Source organism: Pogona vitticeps, chromosome 4 (assembly GCF_051106095.1).
Source record: "Pogona vitticeps strain Pit_001003342236 chromosome 4, PviZW2.1, whole genome shotgun sequence".
In the NCBI taxonomy this organism is placed as follows: domain Eukaryota; kingdom Metazoa; phylum Chordata; class Lepidosauria; order Squamata; family Agamidae; genus Pogona; species Pogona vitticeps.
This window is the reverse complement of record NC_135786.1, coordinates 190,513,018-190,527,261: the sequence shown is the minus strand read 5'-3', so window position 1 is coordinate 190,527,261 and position 14,244 is coordinate 190,513,018. Positions and strand designations below refer to the sequence as shown.

General features: G+C 39.9%; 1 protein-coding gene across 1 annotated transcript in view; it reads right to left on the bottom strand.

Annotated features, from left to right (window-relative positions):
* Positions 1–6,764, bottom strand: part of MEP1B (meprin A subunit beta) — a 35,538-nt gene extending 28,774 nt beyond the window's left edge. Inside the window, exons 1-5 of the mRNA XM_078393084.1 lie at positions 6,606–6,764; positions 2,216–2,234; positions 1,740–1,790; positions 1,599–1,645; positions 951–1,020 (exon numbers count right to left, since the gene is read on the bottom strand). Coding sequence (XP_078249210.1) covers positions 951–1,020; positions 1,599–1,645; positions 1,740–1,790; positions 2,216–2,234; positions 6,606–6,764 — 346 coding nt within the window. The remainder of the gene's footprint in view (positions 1–950; positions 1,021–1,598; positions 1,646–1,739; positions 1,791–2,215; positions 2,235–6,605) is intronic.
* Positions 6,765–14,244: the final 7,480 nt, after the last annotated feature.

The window sequence follows — 14,244 nt, the reverse complement described above, 5'->3', positions numbered from 1 at the left end:
TGTCCGTCATGTGTGCCATGGCATATTGGGCAGCAGCGGTTGGTTCTTTAAGAACTGAGGCACTGGGCTGGAGGCGGAGTTAGATAGCCAAGTGTAGGGAGGTCCCAGCACTAAGTGCTAAAAGCTGTGGAAGTTACCTTAAACTGCTCTGCTCAGCCACAGATTAACCCATTAGTGTGAATTCACAGAGGACTACTCAAAGAACCAGAGTGTAACAGGCAGCCCTGACCTCACCTGTCTGTCACAGTTGGACAGTGGATCATCAGCCAATGGGGTGATGGAGGGTGGTGCTGAAGGGGGAGGAGCTGGAAGAAAAAGGGGTGTGAAGGGAGAGAATGATTTAGATCTGGTGTGTGAGAGAGAAAGAGCTTTTTTAGAGGCCTGTGTGCCTAAGTAGTCAGTGAGGGAAAGTCTGTGATTGATCAAATAAGAAACAGTGATTTACACCTTGATTAGCTACCTGTGATTTACATATTTTATTTCGTGTACCAATAAACCTGTTTTGTTTTGAAGGAAACCTTTGTCCTTCTTAAATAGTCATTATAATTGGTGGCAGCGAGTGTGAAGTGGTGTGGTGGGCACTCTGAGAGGCCTGAGTTGGCAGTGACATCAGAGTGGCCTGCTACCTTTACACAGAGTTACAGGTAGGTAACCTCTTTTCTAATTAATGTGTCAAGCATTCTTGTAAAATGCCGGGCACTTGTGCCCCTGAGATTTCCTTTTTTAAATCTTGTCATAGAAAATGTTTCTCTCCTTAATGCTCTGTAACATAATGTTAGGATTTTCATTAGCAATACCATTGTTTAAATCAACTTTTTTAAACAGTGCCAGGCTTTGCTTTATCTAATAATTCTAACAAAAAACTCTGGGAGATAAATAAAAACTAAAGCAAGTAAAAAGCACCCATTCAGAAAGGTTGCTTTTGCAACAAATGAAATTTACTGCCATACCTAGGCTATCCTCAAGGACATATGGAATAGTGTGGGGCCATCGATACTCATCACCAATAATGGAATTTCTCTGAAAAAAGAAGTCATATACAAGGCATTATTCCTTAATTAGTTATGGAAATAAGACCTATAAACTAATGGAAATCTAATGCCAACTGTGGGAGTTCTCTTTAGTGTATGGGGTACCAGGGGGCTCTCTTGCATCACAGAATCCTGCAGGGTAGCAGGGCAGAGCATCTACTTCCCTTCTGGAAAAGAAGTGAGAAAGGAAAAGGCTTATGTTTGTAGTAATGCCAAATCTGAATGGCATACTTCTACCAGTTGCAGTGACAAATGGGGCAGTGGCAAACGGAGCAGGATTAGATGCTTAAAAATAGCTAAGGATCACATGATGCCAACTTCAGAGGCAGGTGTTTTGTATTATGTAACATGGCTCTTCCTATGTTCTCAAGCAGAAGGGTGGGCTTCTCACAACACTTCGTAGTAATAAAAAAAGAGGAGGGGCTTATAAACAGAGCCAGAAACTTCTCCATTATGCAGATGTTTACTAGGAAAAATTACTGGTACACTTTCTAGAAAATCAGTCAATTGGTTCAATACCTCCCAACTCATAAAAAAAATTTTTTGATGCTTGGCATTTAAACATACCTCATTTTCAAGTTTGATATCACCCTCGAACAGGTTCAGACCCAAAGCTTTAAAAAGGGAAAAACTAGAAGTTAGTATATGTTCATGATCCTGTTATTATTATTTAAATCATTTTAAAATAAACATTTAGACTTTAAAAACCTTCATTGATATCAAAGATATCTTGTTCTATTTCATTGTCTTCATCTGTTTCTGAAAGACAAAAACACACAGAGATGAGATATTGAAGAACCTCTGGATAGCTTAGTGGTTTATTTATCTGTCTGTAGGACCATAGGCTGGGAGTTTGATTCCTCACTGTCCCTTCTTGACAGGGGCTGGACTAGATGACCCATAGGGACCCTTCCAGCTCTGCAGTTCTAAGATTATGATTATAATTGTGATCAATTGGAATCAACTTTGTCGATTAATTAGAAAATGAAGGCTTGAATTGTTTAGAAATAAGAACCACTGAACTTGGTGAACTTATGACCAAGTAAAGTGCCTTGGATCAAACTGCTAATCTGCTGACATTAGCAATAGTTTATAGATCTGTGCTTGAGTCTGCTCTGCTTATGACCTCCTAGTTCTGTGGCCCACAGCTTATATTACTTAGTAGAATGTGAAACAGAACTCACCGAATGGTGTTTGAACAGGCTAGAATAAAAGGAAAGAGAAAACAATAAGATATGAAAAAAAATATTGTAAGCATTTGGAGAAAATCTGACAGTAACAAGTGTCAGCTAACTAGCATTGGCTAGTTTTCCCCAGTGGGCAAAATCGTACACATTGATATAAACATTTGAAACCAAGAGGACAATTCTTATGGCTTGTATACAACTATATAGGAAAATAGATTTCCCCTGGCTCTAGCAACAAAACCACTTACCTTGCGTACTCTTAAGCAATTATTGCTTTCTCTCAGGGACAACTTGCATAATAAACACTATGGTTTTAAATGTGACTGAAAATTATTCTAACAAGGAAGAAGGGTTGATGACTTGTGAACAGTTCTACAAAATGAGCCATTCTTGCCCCACCCCCAATTCTGTCATAAAATTGTATTTTTCTAGTCTACACAGCTCTTGCTTCATAACCCCACCCTTAGGTGAAAGGGGTTTAGGGTTATACAGTGGGGTCTTGACTTGAGAACTTAATCCGTATTCGAAGGTGGTTCTCAAGTCAAAAAGTTCTCAGATCAAATCTGCATTTCCCATAGGAATGCATTGAAAACCATTTGATCCGTATCTGCTCTTTTCCGTCCATAGAAACTAATGGGAAACTGCTATTCCGCCTTCGACCACTAGAGGGGGATATTTTGTTTCTTTTTTTCTTAGGTCAAGAAAGGTTCAGGGAAGGCAGGGAAAATACAGTCCAGGCAGTACCAGGCAGTCTGAAGACTCCCAATCCACTCTCTAAACGCTGGGAGGAGTGAGGAAGCAGACAGGCACCCTTTTCAATGGCCAACAGTTAACTGAAAGTTCAAATTTTGCACTTTCCCTGCCTCCCACGTGGTTTTTTTCAGTTCTTAACTCAAATCTAAGTATGTAAGTCAAGTCAATATTTTCCTATGAGAGTGGTTCTTAAGTCAAAATGTTCTTAACTCAAGCCGTTCTTAAGTCAAGACCCCACTGTACACAACTGTGGAACCCGAGGCTTGGGTCAAGAAGCTATGATAGGAGTGCCGTCTCTCTCTAGAACATCTAAGGGGACACAGACGCCTCCACCCCCTATCCCTTCTAAGTTGGTGTATCGAGGAGTCGATACCCAGGATTTAACCTGGGGCTTGAAGGGGTTAACGGTGGCCACCCAGACTTATCCTGAAATGGCGGGAAAAGGGGAGATTGGGCAGTCTGTGGTGGAGTTGGGGGTGGGCGATATAAAGGTAAACCGGGGCGACATCCTGGGTGGCTGGGAAATGATTTGGTTGCAGGGCCCGTGGACTGGGCTAGGGGAGCAAGCCCAGGTTCCTAGGCAAGAGGCAGAGAGCTGAAAGCCAAAAGGACTTCCCCAACGCCCGTCATACTGGGGTGAGTCTGAAACCCGAGAGTGGTGACACAAGCTGAGGGAAGAGAAAGAGGCGGCTGAGCTGGAAAGAGAAGCCAGAAGAGCATGGCATCTGGAGGAGTTGAAGAGACTGGGTTGCTATCTGGACCTTGGGGGACCAACCCAGGAGAGGGATCACTGCTTTGGGGTTGGTCGGGGGATGAAGAAACCACCCCATTACTAATTCCAGATGTAGGAGAAGATACGCCCCCAGAACCTGAGAGGGTTTTGGCAGGTCCCTGGGAGCACAAATCTACAAACCCGTTTGAAATGGACATGTGGTTGCCCCTGTCTGAGCTGTCGCTCTCACCGGAGACATTTGTTCCAAGTTTATATAATGTTTCAATCCAGTTACCCGAGTTAATAAATGAAGACAACACTTTTGATTTTAAAACGTCTCCTGCTTTATTTGGGGAAAGGGAGGTCCCGCAAACTGAACCCTCACAACAACAAAATGGTTGTTTTCATGGAAATACATCAAACATTCATTGCCCATCAAACAGGCATACTTTTCTACTATCAGGCCAAAAAAAAGCACCAGGGTCCTTCTATTCCACATCTTGATGAGAGAGTGTATATAACATGGAGAAAAAATGGCTGAAATCTAGTAGCATACGTCATACTGATGGTATCATCAGCCACAGTGCTTCTTTATAAATTAAATATTTCCAGTCCCTTTTCCCCACAAATCCCAAGCCTTCCCTGGGATTCTGTCCATCATGGAGAAGCCACTGGGGGCTGTGGGATAGTTAGGAAAGTCTTTAATTTTTGAAAAAACTCCAGAGTTGATGACATTGTCAGGCTTACACAGCATAAGCTACACTGTTGGATGTCAGTAAATGTTTGGTACTGTGTGGGACGCTATCTATAAACTTTCCCATACAACAAAAACAAAGCTATTGTGGCAATTTAAAACAGATTTATGTCATCGTGAGCTTTCCTGGATTACAATCCATGTGTAGATTGTAATCAACAAAAACTCACACTGAAATAAATTCTATAAACATAAGTGGATCTTAACTCACAAAAGCTCATTTTTATAAATCTAGATGGATTGTATTCCATGACACCTCACACTGAAATGGATCTGTAAATCTTTGAAGGTGCTACAGTAGTGTTATATTTTCATTTTATTTTTGTTGTATGTGTGGACACAGACTAACATGGGTATCTCTTTGGAAATAAAGTAGTTTTTTATGTTATCTATTTCTATGTGCCACAAAATCTATTCCAAGTTATGGCAGTCCCATGAAGCATTTTGCAGAACAAAATAACTGCTCACAATTGGAAAGGGCCTTTTGAATCATTCCAGCTTGAAAGAAGTAGAAGCCCCCAGTGGCAAAGAAAAAAATCCACATTAGGAGCAAAAAGGGCTGGACTGATTCGAATTGGTCTCAGTTTTTACAAAAATGCAGATTCAGCCATTTTCTGCCTGCAACAAATCCCACAGTATTTGACAGTGTAGTTGCAGCCTTAACTTGTTTTTCCGGCAGTCCATTATATCCAGCATTCTCCAAAACCAGCACATTTTGAATTAATAATGTTCCTGTCAGCTTTCTTCACTGCCCAGTTTTCACATCCATAAAGATTAACCAGAAACACAACCCTATGGATCTCAGTCTTCAGAGACATATCTTACACTTAAGGATCTTTTCTAGTTCTTCCAATAACTGCCCTTCTTAATCTTAATCTTCTTTTTGTCTGGGCTGCAGTATCATTTTGGGCTGATAATTGAACCAAGGTGTACGGAACCTTTAACAATTTCCATTTCTACATTGTTAACAATACAGGGAAGCAATTCTTTTGTAGACACAGGTTTTGTCTTCTTAATGTTCAGCTGTAACCCTGTTCGCACTTTCTTCTTTTACTTTCCTTAGTGGTTGTTCCAAGTATTTGCTGCCAATAACATGGGTATCCTCTGCATATCTTAAATTTTTGTCCAACTTCAGTTTTTGGAATATCCCCAGTACTTAGGTCTGCTTTTGTGTACCAGGCAATATAAATATATATGTAAACGTCACATGCATTTATCCTATTATTTCAGGAGCCCATTAGGCATTTAACCATGTTACTTATTCACATAAATAACCATTATCACTGAATAGGCATTTAGTGTAAGAATAAATAATAAATCCTTAGAAGAAAATAGATAAGAAAAAATCAAAATAACACACATTAAGTAAAGACGGTATACAGTACTGTATATTACTCTAAATACTTCTACATAGCAATCTGTTTTCCCCCTTTTCTGTCATATTTATAATAAACAATGCAGATCTGTACATGATAATACCATCTTTCTTACTGAGAGCATAAGGAAGATATATAATGAAAAGAGAAAGTACTGTTGTTCTTACATGTATTTGATATGCAACAACACTCTCTTTAAAAATTTAGCAAGGAAGAAAATGACACAGCAACTAGCCTAGGACCATTGAATCAATTGAACTCATAGGTAGAATTGACTCACAAAAAAAATATTGATTCAACGGGTCTACTCTAGTTGAGACTTTGCTGTAGAGTAGGATTTCAGTCACTGTTTAAAAAATCCTAGTCTACAGCAAATATAATGCCTACACATACATTTCTTGTTTCTGTTCTGGTCCTGCAATCATGATTTTTGGGAACCAAAATATCATATAGCCCAGTGCACTTGTGTAAGTGTTCCTAGGCCATGTTCAGACTTGACTTTCAGCTTGGAATACTGGCTTAATAGACAACCCCATGAATGGACTGCATGCTGCTGGACACTGCAAGCGGCAGCTTCAGAGCAACAGCATTCCTCAGACTCATCTCCCTATCAGCATAGATTTCTGATAATACCACAGACACACAGACTCTGGCTATTAATATATGTTTTTTTGGGGGGGAACATGCATTAAATATTAAAAGTACATTTCGTATCATGTCCCCTTGGACGTTGGAGTTGCATGTGAGTTTTACTTCATTTTAATTAAAAAGTCATAATTTGGGTTGCCTTACCAGACAGCAAACAATCTGTAGAACAATCACACTCAGAAGCACAGATATTAGCTCCAAATCCATGATGTATCGCTTCAGTAGAAACTGTGAACTTTTCAATTCTGGGCATTTTATATCTGGTGCACCATCATAAACCAGAACTTTAGCCCTTGTATTCATCAATAAAGTGCATTAGCTCTAGATAGGCTTTGAATGCTCAAAAGATTTTACACCAGGTGCATGAATCATCCTGTACTATCGCATGCACGACCAATCCTACACTGCAGAGAAGGGGAAACACTTGTCTGCCAAGTGTTTGGATCTCAGTTCTTGTTATCTTTTACCATTGACCTTAACCCAGACAAAGGATGATAACAGAATTAGTGCCAGTCAAACCTTACTATACCATTCCAGGAGATTCAAATTCATTTCAAGAAGTGTAAATTAGCACAAAAATAAACTTTGGGTGCTCAGACTGATTCCAGGTATTTGCAACACAGGCCCTAATAAATAATTACATGAACTTCAACTGAAAAATTAATCTAAGAAAACACACATTTGCCATCTGTTATTACAACCAAACAATAGCTCTGTTAAATATATGTGTCCTCAGTGTGAAGCTGCTTGCCAGGAAAAAAAGCACACTCCTGCTATTTATAATGTAACCCTAGTTCCATGTACTTAAATGAATTATATGATATTTATTCGTACAAAATGTAACTCCTATGATATATCAGTTCGGCCCCAAGGGGTGGGACTAAGAAAGAGCAGAGATGTGAGTAAGAGGCTTAAATCAAAAAGAGCAGGAGGGCTGAATAGGCCAGAGCCACTGTTTTCACTTACGCTGCTAGACCCGTGCCACCTTGGTTAAAAGTTTTGAAGATTTCGCACATGAAGCAGATTCTTCTATGGTAAGGACACCCCGCCCAGTGTCTTGTTTTTTCCCCAGAATTTGCATTCGAACAGACACTGGAACTTTACAATTCTACAAGCAACTTCTGTTTTGGTGCTGTTGCCAAGGGCTTGGGTACATAAATTGTAGCACTTTGTTATTGTTATAATTGCTCATGTTGTTTGTTATATAATTGTGAATAAGAAAATACTAATTTTATGAAATTGTATTTGCAAGGTTCATCAACAAACATCTACTGTAACTGCAATGGCCTACATCTTCAAGTATAAACTGCTTTGAAAAAGATGTATAATCTGGAAATAAAGGTCTGGCAACTTCCTCCCTCCATAAAAGGTGATCAACACAGGGTGAACAGCACTCTTAAGAACTTAAAAAGGTAAAGGTTCCCCTTGACAATTTTTGTCCAGTCGTGTCCGACTCTAGGGGGCGGTGCTCATCCCGCTCTTCAAGCCATAGAGCCAGCGTTTTGTCCAAAGACAATCTTTCCGTGGTCACATGGCCAGTGTGATTTAGACACGGAACGCTGTTTACCTTCCCACCGAGGTGGTCCCTATTTATCTACTCGCATTTGCATGCTTTCGAACCGCTAGGTTGGCGGGAGCTGGGACAAGCGACGGGTGCTCATTCCGTTGCGTGGATTCGATCTTACGACTGCCGGATCTTCTGACCCTGCAGCACAGGCTTCTGCGGTTTAGCCCACAGCTCCACCACGTCCCTCACTTAAGAACTTGCTCTGCCTCAATTTCGTTTGTGCCAGAGCTATTTCTGGTTGTTTCTGGGAGCAACAGTATCACACCACTTATAATTCAGAAAATACAAGAGAAGACTAGGAATGGAGTTTGAAAAAGCCACAGACTGTGCTGGTTGGTAGATTCTGAGTGTTTGCAGCCCCAAAATGCAACTTTTCTAACATTTGCAGCAGGGAATTTCTATTACTGTCAGATCAGGACTGGCACTTACCTTGAGGATGGGACTACTGCCTCAATCCACCGAAGAATTGATGCCTTTGAATTGTGGTGCTGGAGGAGGCTCTTGAGAGTCCCCTGGTCTGCAAGGAAAACAAACCTATCCATTCTAAAGGAAATCAACCCTGAGTACTGCCTGGAAGGACAGATCCTGAAGCTGAGGCTCCAGTACTTTGGCCATCTCATGAGAAGAGATGACTCCTTGGAAAAGACCTTGATGTTAGGAAAGTGTGATGGCAAGAGGAGAAGGGGACGACAGAGGATGAGATAGCTGGACAGTGTCTGTGAAGCAACCAGCATGAATTTGACACAACTACGGGAGGCAGTGGAGGATAGGAGGGCCTGGCATGCTCTAGTCCATGGGGTCACGAAGAGTCGGACATGACTAAACGACTAAACAACAACGACTGCCTCAATCAGGTAAGCTTCTGGTGATTTTATTGTCCAAACCAGAAAAAGCCTCTTAAGTAAATATTTTTCAAAACTACAGCAGCTGGGGGGGGGGGGGGGAGAGGAGAGCATCACCAAATGCCAACTCTATTATAAATACATAATGGTGTATAGGTTCAGACAACACACCACACTTAAATATATAATCTGACCCTACAGATAAACTGTTAGTTAAAAACACAGCAAGTTACCTAGCACTTAGACAAGTCCAGAACCTTGCTAAGTTGCCTGACCACTGCAGTGTCAAGTCTTAGAGAACATATTTGGCCTTGTAGCAGTCTACTATCGCTGGGAGCTTGGTGGCAGTCATATTATTTTTAGAGACTGAGCCAGAGACTATGCATTATCTTGTAGTTTCCTCATTGTGACCAATAAAATGATTTTGTTCAATTGTGCCAGGTTGTTTCTAGTTGTGGTACTTGTTGCCAATGTGATGTTTCAGCAGCTTCTTGTATGGTGCCATAGGTTATCAAGAATAACCAACAAGCCTTAAGAAGGAACGTGAGTCTAATATATAATGCATTAGTTACCTGTTTTAAAAAACTTGTTTATTGTGCACTTACTAACCTGTATAGAAAAAGGATCAGATGTTTGTTGCACAGTAGGTGCTTAAACCAACGTACCTTCTAATTAATGTGCACAATATTGTTGTTTATTTTCCATTTGTTGTCACACAGATATATTAGTATCAAAGTCTAAGACACATTTTGACTGAAATATGCCCACAACAGGTAACAAAAACAACCCATTACCAGTGGACGGACAAATATTTATTACAAGGATCCTTATATAAAGAAAAAGTCAGGAAAAGGCCTCATGGTTGTGGAAATAATACAAATATAGGAACAGGTGATACTTTTAATCAATATTAATAATATAAAACAAAAAGCAAACAGCAAACTTTTGGTGATCATCTTCATGGCTGTGCAACAAGCTCTTGTGGGTAGTTCCAACGCATTTGTTGTTACTAATGTCCCACATTCACATGGCTGATGGTGCTGAAGCCAGGTTTGCATCTTAGATGGAGATAGTACAGTAGTGGCAGATAAAAACTTTTACAAAATTATTTTAAATACATATTTTAAGCCATACAGTACTTTAAAAGAGCTTGGTTCCCTCTAGTGGCAGAATGGTATCATAAAATTTCAAATTTCAAGACCCTACCATCCAAACTCTGCTTGTAACCAAACATTAATGTGCAGTATGTCAGCTTTCAGAAGAAAACTGTTGCTCCATCAAATTCTCAACACCTTTTTAAAATAACCAAATCTGATTTTGAAGGGCCCATCTCCACAACAAATGTGAGGGCAATCTGGCTACGACACTGATCACTCCATTGATCACCCCAAGAGATTAGGCAATCAAGAAACAATAGAGAAAAGTGTATGACTTTTCTGAAGAACCAGAATACAGTAATGTTTTTCAAGGTTACAGTATTCCTTACATTCACCTTGAATACAGCAGTGGTATGCTAGTGTGGCATGTTCACTTTTGATACATAGATGTTTTTTCACAGTATGTTTGCTACATGTAGCCAGCCCTAGCTATCCAGCTAGCATCATACATTCAGAGTTTCTAAGAACAAGACATGGTATGTGCACTGACTAGGCTTAATAAAATATGATAGTAAAGGCAGTTTACCAATCCTGCTAATTTCAGGCAACTGGGGAGTCTTCCTAACCTCCATCATAAATGTACATGTTACAAATTTGGACAATCTTGAAAATATCTAAGGTACTTGCATTTCTTTATTAATCCTATTGATGTTCATCTTAATTGCTGTTTAGTAGCACCATCACATACAGTAAGACCATTTCTGGCTTTCAGACAAGAGTCTAGGAAATGTAGCTCACTGGCACTTCAAAAATATCTATGATATATCAGACCATGGTTGTAATAACATGTCGTTGCTTTCAAGTCACTACAGATGAAGGATTAAATCTGACTGTTAGTCCCAACTACAGTACACACACTGAATGAAAAGAATTGGCTAAGTCAATGCTTACGTAAGTCCCATTGATTCAGTAGGTTTAATTTAGTTGGGATTAGTACCTGGATTTAGTTCATGGCTGTGAGAAAATAATTACTTAAGACGTGATGTTTCTATGTTTGAAATGGATTCTTTCCATTCACAATCTGAGATCACTTACCAGATCACATTCCTAGTTTTATGATTCTCCTGTTTTGGACTTCAGGGCGCTTAGACCTGTTTGATTTACAACCCTTTACCTTGGTATCTTTCTGCATCAGATAAGGGCACCAAATTGGTGTTATTGATTGCCTGCATGTTGGCACAGCTATCTCTAGGTTGAAGGGTCAGAGAAGGACCAGGAGGGGAACAGGGCTTCCCTCCAGAACAAGACAATCTGTATAGAACTGACATTTGAAATAAAAAGAATATTGATACATCAATTAATGTTTAGTGACAGTTACATCCTACCTTTCTGCCAAGGATCTCATGTCAGTCTATATTCTTGCCTACTCCCATTTGTTCTTATAACCATCATGAGCAGTAGCTGAGGCTGCAAGAGTATGTGAGTGGCCCAAGATCACCCAGTTAGCTGTGTTACTTTGATTTACCATATATAATCAAAAAGACAAGAAAAATGTTGTGGCACTCTAAAAAGCAAGAGTTTTATTTCAACGTGAGATTTTGTAGATCACAATCCACTTCCACATGGAACATAATATTTAGGACACAGGTTTACATAGAGAAAGGATACAATAGTTGGGGGGGGGCACAAGTGAGATGGGGAAAAGAGGCTAACAATTACATTTGTAAAAAGCTCTCAAAGTTACAGTGGCATTAACAGAAATAAAGGACATTCTATGTATTGATGAAGGTTGGGAGTTCAATTCTTCACTGTTCCTCCTTGACAGGGGCTGAACTCAATGATCCATAGGGTCCCTTTCAACTCTGCAGTTCTAAGATCATTATTAGATATATGTCTTATTAACAGGTAGAAAAATCTGTGTGTCTGTCAGTTGCTAACATTGATAGGCTGTTTACTGCCTTTGAAATGTGGATGGCAGTGTTTCCAGAAAGCTGTGTTGGTGTTACATTTACATAAATGAAAATAACCACCATAGACCAGTGGTTCCCAACCTTGGGTAACCCAGGTGTTCTTGGACTGCAATTCCCAGAAGCCTTCACCACCAGTTGTGCTGGCCAGGGTTTTGGGGAGTTGTGGTCCAAGAACCCCTGGGTTACCAAAGGCTGGGAACCACTGCCCTAGGCCATTAAGAAAGCCAGATTATTCATATAAACTAATATAACACTGGGCCAAAATCTTATTGCATAAATTATGCTTGCTTAGTGTAAATAACATCACCACATTGGTAGATCCCTGCTAAGTAGAATTCCCACTACAATTCCTTGTGTGATTTCTCATGTGCAAGTTGGGTTGCATATGGCCCAGAATCCAAGACAATACTCTTTCTTAAGTGGCTCTTTTTAATTAAAGGTATGCTTGGATACCAGATGAATGCAAGGAGGAATCACAACAAAGACTCTAATTAGTAGCAATCTGCCATTGTATTGTGTATATATATTGTTCTCTCTCTCTCTCTCTCTCTCTCTCTCTCTCTCTCTCTCTCTCTCTCTCTCTGTGTGTGTGTGTGTGTGTGTGTGTGTGTGTCTGTGTGTGTGTGTGTGTGTGTGTGTGTGTGTGTGTGTGTGTGTGTGTGTGTGTGTGTGTGTGTGTGTGTGTGTGTGTGTGTGTGTGTGTGTGTGTGTGTGTGTGTGTGTGTGTGTGTGTGTGTGTGTGTGTGTGTAAAAAATCCCTCAAGAATAAAAATGTTGCCAGGGTAGTTTGGAAACCAAGAAAATAACCATACGTTGAGGAAGAGGTGTTACTCATCTCTGAAACTTCATGACAGTTCCAAATAAATCAGGATAAAAAACTCTTTTTTAAAAAAAAAAAAACCCATTTGTTACCTACTTCCATTCTGTGGTGTGGAATTATGGTAAAGTTCAGATCATTCTGGTTTCCATTCCATATTCTTGGGAGCTGTTTGGTAGTGCCAGATGAGTGGCTCAGTCTTCATGTTTACTGTAAATGCTTAGTCTACAATTATGATTTACCAGAAAAATTAAAGGAATGTCTGTCAAACTGTCCTACTTATAAATAAATTAGTCTTTCAATCCCCTTCCTATTGTCTGTAAAAATAATATGGGGGGAGTCGTTAGCTATTCACATGTTGGTCTTCTTTCACTCCTGCTAAGCCTCCCTGATCTCCTCTGAAATACAGTATTTTGTTGAAGTAAGGTAGCCATGCTCTAAAAGTGGTTCCTACCTTTTTTTTTTAGTTGTGCCCCCCTTTTATAATAGCCAAGTAGCCTACTCTCCATATTTACTTAGAAAGGCATTTTTAATTGGGTAGTCATTCCTCCTCAGAAAGTAGAAGTTAAAAAGGATCCCAGTCTCTCCCCAGTACTGCAGTCCACCAAAAAGGTCACTCTGAGTGTATTTTATCTTCCACTAGGCAGTATCTCAGGGGGATCCAGAGTTCTGACTGTGAAGAGATGGAAGCTGCACGTACCATATCTTATCAGGTCACCATCCAAGAAGGGTATACAGAGTTTGCTGACTTTCTTGTGCAGCCAATGGCTACACTCCTTTAGGGAGCCACCCCACATATTGAATCACCATTGCTACAGTGCCAAATGGTTACAAAAGTTGGATAATTCAAGGAACCAAACACAGAAATGACATATTAGAAGAGGAAAGTAAGTCTTTAAGACATTAAACAAAATCCTGGAATACTTAGGACTGTATGACCCTGTGGTCATCCCTATTAGCCTGATTATACCGTCTGAGATTTTTTGTTTCAGTCACTGCTCTGCTAGTGCTTTCCTTTTCATTGCATTTGTTAATTAAGTCAGGTTCCTGTGAACCTACTTGATACTGATAATGCTTTCAACAACCCCATTCAGAATCTTTGTTTAAAATAATCATTAATTGCTATTGCGTCTCTGTGGAAGAAATAAAATTCCTGTTCCAAAGAAGCACAGCAGGATAGTAGTGGATTTAGAAAGATACAATTTTTTTGTATAGTGCAATAAAGCAATGCTGGACTTCTGCAGAAGTTGCTTCTGTTTCTCCTCTAAAAAAGCAAAGTTGCTTTTATTGTGAGAATTGTTGCATTGTCTTCAAAACAATTTTTAGGGTGGTCTACACCAATTCTGAGGTGACATGGCATGACCTACTAGTGTTACAAATTTGTCACTTTTGTTTAAAATGTAATCTTCTAGCCCATTTTAACCTATGAAGTTCACAGGGCACTCCAGGATCCATGTGCTGTATGAATCCATGTTGTTGCTTAGCAACCA